Genomic DNA, 7,806 nt, shown 5'->3' with positions numbered 1-7,806 from the left:
TTCAATTTTTAGTTATGAAAAGGTGCAGCTTTTTAGAGGGGCAAGATTTCCAAGTACCTACATTTTTATGACAATCACTTACATAGAAGCAAATTAAACTCTTGGTTACTTTACTAGTGTTTTCTTGGGTAGAGTACTAGTGTTTGCAAATTGCTTTTTCTTTTCCTTCTTTTTTGGGGGGAATGAGGGACAGAAACACTTTACAGAGTATTCTGGAATAACTGAAAAATAAAACAGGTGATCCTTGATCATCCTGTGAACTAAGCAAACACAAGTATTCCAAAATGCTGACACCTCCAAACGGATTTATCTTCTAAATTAGCCACAGTGCTGATGTAGAGAAGGAAGACACCCATGAGCTGGGAAGAGAGGGCGATGGTGAACTGTACTGACTCCTCCCATCTATGCAGGCTGAATCAGCAGGCTTCACATGTGCATCAAACCATCTGTGGAGCTTGCTATAAGACTTACACTCCTGGTCCATGCTCTGAGATGCTGACATCAAGATCTAGCTTTAACACATCTTAACACATTGGGCCTTTCTGATGCAAGTGGAGCCCATCCCCAACACAAAAAACAAAAACCCTCTGACAGCACTGCACTTAAACTAATAATGAACTAAGATGTTAACCACTATGCTTGTATAATACCTTTTACTTAAAAAAAAAAGCACTCTAAGGCCTTCCTCCACAATCCCAAGAGGGCTCTACACCTAGGAACGTAAACCTGAGAGTGGTGCCAGTTATTTTCAAACAGGGAAGGCTTCTTTTCCACCTGAAGTATGTATTATGATGAAAACCTTAGAAAACAAAGATAAGCGATTCAATATACTCCTTAGGAGACAAAACCCACACATTTCAGAATTTCAAATGACTGTAGTTAATATAATTTCTCACTTCCTACTCCCAGAAGTTTGAAGAAAAAGAGTCCTCGTATAATTTAAACACATGGATGAACTTAGCCTTCCACAGCAAATTGTAGTCTGGCTAGGACAAATGCACTGAACATAATGTAGCAAATTGCTGGTCTTAACCAACTACCAGCTGAAAACTTGAATTTACCTAGTAACAGAGACAAAATATACCAGAGGGCTCTGGCATCCTGCCCTTTAACTACTAAGGCAGTATTTGAGAGCTTTACTCCTAGGATTCAGTGTTTCAGCTTAAAGTCTACACAAAACCTACAAATGAATATACTAGCGACTTAACTCACACTTGCTAGAACACAGTGACAGTACGGTGTGATTTGTTCTTAAAGAACACAACAAATGAGCTACAGGGTATAGAAATGTAAGAAATGATCCGTGTATGAATTCTACAAATATGTAGAGAATGGCTATGAATTCTGTGATTCCAACTATCAGCACACTACAAATACCTAGGTTTACCAGGTGTTCAAGGAAAGAAGGTATAAGTGACATATAGGAAAGCTGTAGGATAATGAAAGTATTCTTTAGGAAGCTTTAATGACCAATATATATATGCTTTGTCAAAACCCACAGAATAAATACCAACACTATATACATCCTAATCTAAAAAACAGATTATACCTAAAATAGTATATCAATACTAGTTCACTAATTACAATATAAACCAAGTCAAAATTGTTCTTTAGTAGTTGTGGGAAACTGTCCAGCCTATATACCCCTCTCAGATCACGTCCTAGAAAGAATGCTTATTGTGTACTGCAGGTGCTTTCTGCCAACAGCTGAGGGTTGGCAAAGATCTGTGCTTGCTACATAGTGCACTGTAAACGATAAATAACAGAAAAATTATGGGGTAAATAATTCTGTAAAACTGAACTAGTTGCTTACTTTAGCCTAAAGTCTAACTTTTTACTAGAAATCAAGTCTAATTGTTTTTATAAATGAAAATAAAATAATTTCACCACATGGCAGCTGCACAGTCAGTTCACAGTAATTACAAGGAAAGAGCTACATGTGGAGACCAATCCTATCATACCATGTGGTCAGAAAGGAGACAAGACACATGTGGGCCCCTGACAAAAGAGAGATCTCATCAAGCTGAGCAGAGCTACAAGTGTGGACATTCAGAGAACTCCCAGAGGTGTTCAGAGGGGGCTATCCTAGCAGACTTGGTCTTCAGACTGCAAAGTGGCAGACTATGGCCCTGTTCCTCTCTGCCCCTCTTCAGAGTCATGCACATAGTAACCAAGATTCCCATGAAGACCCAAATCATCGCCATGCTAAGCCAAACCACGCAACACTCTTCACTTCCTATGTGGTCTCTTCTCTAGTGTTGAGAGACTCCATGTGCAGAGGCAGCATGTCACCACAGGCCAACTGAGTTGTACTGTTCATGTATGACCAGTCTGTCCATTTCCTCTGACAAAGACTTCAACAGGTCACCTGAGCACTGCTTTAGGAATCCCCTCAAGATCTCCAGAGAACTAGCTGAGTCTCTCCTTCACAGGAAACACTGAAGAAGGCACTAAGTCTGTTTGTCCTCTGTGCCTTGGACCACCGTGCCCAGTGCCACAATAAGGAGGGCCTAATGCTGGTCTGTGAGCCTGACACAGGCCTTGCTGAGATGCACCTGATAACAGAAGCAAAGCAGGATACCTCCCTAGCAATCTTTCTTTATACGGACATCAATCTCTTATGAGGCATGGCCAGCATCCAAAGTTCTGACTGCCTTTGCCCTGGGAACTTATGGAAGGCCCTACTCTATCACATATGTGTATGAGGTACACCTTTCACCACTCCTAAAGTCAACCCAGTTCTCCATTTCAATCTGGTTGTCTTGTATTGTAATAATCTCAAATTCTTATGTTGAGTAATATCTAAGAATGTGTCTTTATTTAGAAATAGCTTTTATTGGGGTAATTATGGTAAATGAGCTCATATGGGCAGGACCTAATCTTTATCTTTATTTTCTTTTAAAAAAAGCAATTAGGACACAGAAACCCATACACTTAGAGGAAATGCCATGTGAAGATAAAGTAAGATGAAAACCATCTGCAAGCCAAGGAGACAGACCTTGGAAGAAATCAAATCTGATAGCTCCTTTAGTCATGGACTTCTAACTTCCAGAAGCTTGTGAAAATACTTTCTGGTATTTAAGCCACCCAGTCTGTAGTATTTTGATATGATATCCCTAAAAATGAACACGGCATATAATATACAAATAAAGCACTGAGTGAATCTTGGAAGTAGCCATGTTAATAACAGAATGATAGACAGACAGACACACACACACTATTGTTTAACTTCTGAATTTCTACCACCTATCTATACCAGAATGTATGAAATAGTAGGACCCTCAACATGATTTACATTAGAGAAATTTAAAACTCTGAATATTGACTTTCTACAAGGTTAACATCAAATTGTTCTTATACAGAATCCATTCCTTTAATACCTTTAAACTGTTAAGTGCTTTTAAAGATTATAAAATTTGGGTAGGTTTTGCTACAATACACATAACTATGTAAACTATGGCCCACTAGTAACCTGAAGCAGTTGCTAGCAATGCTGCGGCTCCCTCCCGCATCTCAGGGCTCAACACTGTCCCACAAGAGTAGGAAGGAAGAACTTGGCAGAAAGAACCTTCCCCAGCACACAATGCTTGATTACATAAATGTCAGCATGCAGTTAAACAGCAATGCACAGGTGAATAGTACACACCCCAGGATGCTGGCTTTTCCTGCATTCCTTGCTGGTTCAAAAGAAAAGCTGTTTCTTTCTAGAGGATAAAAACTAAAGTCGAAAGTTCATATAAGGGGAGCATAAATCTAGAACCCATAAATCTAGACCCCATTCTTGGTGCTCTTCAGGCAATGGGATATATAAACTTGAATTTGAAACTCACAAAAGTCATCTTTTTTCCACAACAGTGGGAGATAATAACTACCTGGAAGACTTTTTTAATTAAAAAAGCTGCATAAGAAATGCTAAGTAACACTCCCTCAAAGATGTCCAACACCTTTCCCACTCGTTTCCCCATGCAACTGGCCACATGCACTCTTACAAATGACTGGTGTGGGAACAGCAAGAAATAATGAGCTGAGTGGAGCCTGTTCTAAAAATACTGGGCTTCTTTTAAAAAAAGTTTTGACAGTGACATTTGAAGATTTGTTCTTGGTTTTATAGGGACCTCATCAACTGTTGTTCTTAAAGGAGATTCCAATGTTATCTACAGACTCAGTCACTTTCCTGAAGCCAAGGAAAATGACAAATCCACATGAACAGAATTTTATTTACAAATGCAAATCTCCTTACATTAAATATTTTTAATTTTTGCTGAGCATGGTGGCATATGCTTTTAATCTCAACACTTGGGATGCAGAAGGAGGTGGATCTTTATGAGTTTGAGGCCAGGCCTGGTCTACATAGTGAGTTCCAGACAGACAGGGCTAATTTCCTATGTAGAGAGATCCTGCCAGATAGATAGATAATTTTATTTTACAATAATATATATTGATAGTTAATTTTCTAGGTTTAAACTAGTTAATATACACTAATTTGTATACTTTCTATAAAAATATTAAAAAATATGTATATAAGAGAGGCTATATTTGAATGTGTGAATATAGGTGGCCACAAATTCCAGAAAAGGGTACCAGACCCATTAGAGCTAGAATTGGAGGTGACTGAAAGCCACAAGATGTAGGTGGTGGAGACTGAACTTGGGTCTCTATAAGAGCTGTATGTGCTCTTAACTTCTGAACCAACTCTTTTGACTATGGAATAACCAGTGTCCTATACTAACTTTAAAACAACTAGCCTGCCAAACTAATCTGTGTCGGTCTTGTTAAAATCATTAGGAGAGTAGTATATCTCTTCACTACTCAACAAGTACTTACTGTTTAAATGAAGGAAAATTGCTGCTATTATAATCTTATAATCAAGGTGTTGAAAGGGAATGTGAGAATTATAAGCAGAACTTCTGACTTTAATATGAAATACAAGTCCAAAAGAAACATTTCTAAGCTCTATAGAAAAAAGCTGACAGTTAATGCCAAGACTAAACCAGGGTTCATTTTAAAGTCAATTTGGTTCTGATCAGTTGTTTTTTTTTTTTTAGGCCCTCGCACACATGAATGCATGTCAAGGCAAATGGGTGTAAGACAGGTTAACTTTTGGAAGCTGAGTCTCCGTATCCCAGAGACTGAACTCAGGCTGATAAGCTTGGCAGTAAATGTCATCCTAAGCCATCTCACTGGGACAAGAATGAACTCCTACCCAGTTTGGTATTTCATCAAAGGCAGTTATTACTCAGCACGCTGAAGAAAGCAGAAGAAAGAAAACCCTGATTACCCATACAAGGTGTGCAGCACCAGTACAGGGACTGCTTCTGATCCTAAGAAATTAAATCGCTGTCTGTGCTCTAAAGAAAATGAGACATTTACAATGTTCAAGTAAAGACATCTAAGTTTCAACATTAGTACTAGTACTTATTGAGCAAAACAGCATATATACTAAGCCTGATATAATAAGCACTTAACATTTCCGTGTTCACACAGTTAACCTTCAGGACAAATCTATGAGGTAAAATACAGTTCTGTAGTCTCCATTTGAAAAGACACAGCATCAAAAACTATCCCCAAGGTAGCACAGACTAAGGGCCAAGCCGACTGCCCAGAGCTCACCATCAGCTTCATGCTGCACTGTGTTAACTATACAAATCTCTCAAATATGCACATTCCATAAAGAGCTAATAATCAGAATTTTTACATAACTAACACATCTCTAACTGTATTATACACTTTATATAATATTTTTGTAACAGTTTCATAAAGAAGCCACAGCTACCAGTATAAGACCCTTGCAAAAACAAAAGAAAACAAAAAAAAAAAAACCTAAAACCTACATGGTACACATAAATATAATTCTAAGACATTTTCAGAGGTTACTTCGAATAATTTTAAAAGATTAGATGAGGTCAAATAAATATTAGTGTAAGATCAGTGGTTAGTGCTATGAGCTACTAAAAGACATCACTGTCAAGTCTCAAACTGCTGAAGCATATATGGAAAATTAAAGGACACAGCTTCTGATTCTATTCTTCTGTCATCAACTGTTATTGAGCTATTATACACTGTAATACTCATTTTTATAGAAAAATAAGAAACTACGAAAACTGTAATGGAAAATATATGTGAATCATTATTTAAAACTGTTAGAAGCAAGGCAAATCCATATCTCTGATAACCTGGTCCTCCGGCCCAAGACTGCCCCAACTCTGGCTCTAGCCAGCTGACGAATGAAAGGGAAGGCAGTGGGGGAAGCCAGCACAGTACTACTAGATGCAGGAATCAAGGCTAACACTGTCATCACCACATCTTCCCACCACTGCAAACCACACTTCTGATGTTTCCTAGCACAGCTTTTGAACGGCTACAATACAGGAACACAGAAAATGTTCTCTGAACTCTCCCACATCCAGTGTTTTTGTTGCTTACCTGAAATCCATGCTTGCCTCTCCACCATGTACTTAATACTTTGGGAGGCATGTCAATAACAGAAACGATGTCTCCCACCTACAAGAATCAAAATTTTAAGCCAATTGTTATATCTATAATTATGATATGTAGTATATAAAAGAGAAAAAGTACTATTTTATGCTTTAATAAATTTTAGGAAACCATAATGCCTTTTAAAGATAATTTTAATAATCTAACCTTTTACCAAAGGGTATTCTACTGAAAGTTAAATAGGACAAAACTGTTCCAGGTAACATACATGGAAACTTGGAAAAACCAGATTTTAACACAGTATGTTTTTAAAGACATACTTATTCGTCAGCATATGAGGAAACACTTGTATGTATATATGCCAACTTTGTGTGCATCTGGTACCTGCAGAGGTCAGAAGAGGACAACAAATCCTCTGGAACGGGAGTTATCGATGGTTGTGAACCATCACATAGGTTCTAGGAACTGAATCTGGGTCCTTGCAATAGTAACAAGTACTTGTAAGCACTGTGTCATTTCTCCAGCTCCAATAGAGCACACTGTTAAAGCCAGGTATCACTGCATCCCCATCACTTCTGGCAGAACACATTCTCCAATTCATGATGGTTTTATTTTACTATGGTGCAAAGAACAGGCAATCAGTGCAAGCTTTGGGCGGTGTCCTTTTGCAATGCTGGTGGAAACTGACAGCTATGAAATCGTGTGGTAAACAACATACACTCTAACCCCAGATGGATGGCAAAGCCACGGTGCTTGCGTTACGTATATCAGTGAATTTCTGAGTCAACAGTACTTTCATTTTAATAAAACATCCCTTTAAGGAGCTTTTGAATATTGCTTCTACTGTCATAATCAAAAATCAAAGTCATCTCAAAAAGACAGCATTAAATGCACATACTTACAATAGTAAATCTATTAATACTGATTATCATGCACATACAAACACAACATGGAGTACCTAATATATCTGATTTCCTCACAGTGGGAGAAGCTTGAGATGAGCTCCTAGTAACTTTAACCCCGCATCAGCAGAGATACTTACACTCCACTCAAAGATCAGATTCTTCATTGTAAAAGGCAAGTGTATATGTTTGTACAAATGAACAAATCATAAACACAAAACTTTTCAATTATATATCTAACAGAACCTATATTCTTTACTCAAAGAAAATGCACATATGGGCAGCAGTAATTGGACCTAACTGGGTTCTACAGAAGAGAACATGGCATCACAGAGGAGGAGTGTTGGGAGGACTGCAGAGGAGGAGTGTTGGGAGAACTGCAGAGGAGGAGTGTTGGGGAGGACTGCAGAGGAGGAGTGTTGGGGAGGACTGCAGAGGAGGAGTGTTGGGGAGGACTGCAGAGGAGGAG

The 7,806-nt window shown here is 38.4% G+C and overlaps 1 protein-coding gene across 3 annotated transcripts in view; it reads right to left on the bottom strand.

Moving 5' to 3' along the window:
- Positions 1-7,806, bottom strand: part of Arhgap32 (Rho GTPase activating protein 32) — a 223,456-nt gene that overhangs the window by 61,613 nt on the left and 154,037 nt on the right. For all 3 annotated transcript variants that reach the window (XM_029481740.1, XM_029481739.1, XM_021171547.2), the window contains one exon: positions 6,424-6,501. In XM_029481740.1, coding sequence (XP_029337600.1) covers positions 6,424-6,501 — 78 coding nt within the window. The remainder of the gene's footprint in view (positions 1-6,423; positions 6,502-7,806) is intronic.

Source organism: Mus caroli, chromosome 9 (assembly GCF_900094665.2).
Source record: "Mus caroli chromosome 9, CAROLI_EIJ_v1.1, whole genome shotgun sequence".
Classification (NCBI taxonomy): domain Eukaryota; kingdom Metazoa; phylum Chordata; class Mammalia; order Rodentia; family Muridae; genus Mus; species Mus caroli.
Note: the sequence above shows the minus strand (reverse complement) of the source record. Positions and strands in the feature narration are given on the sequence as shown.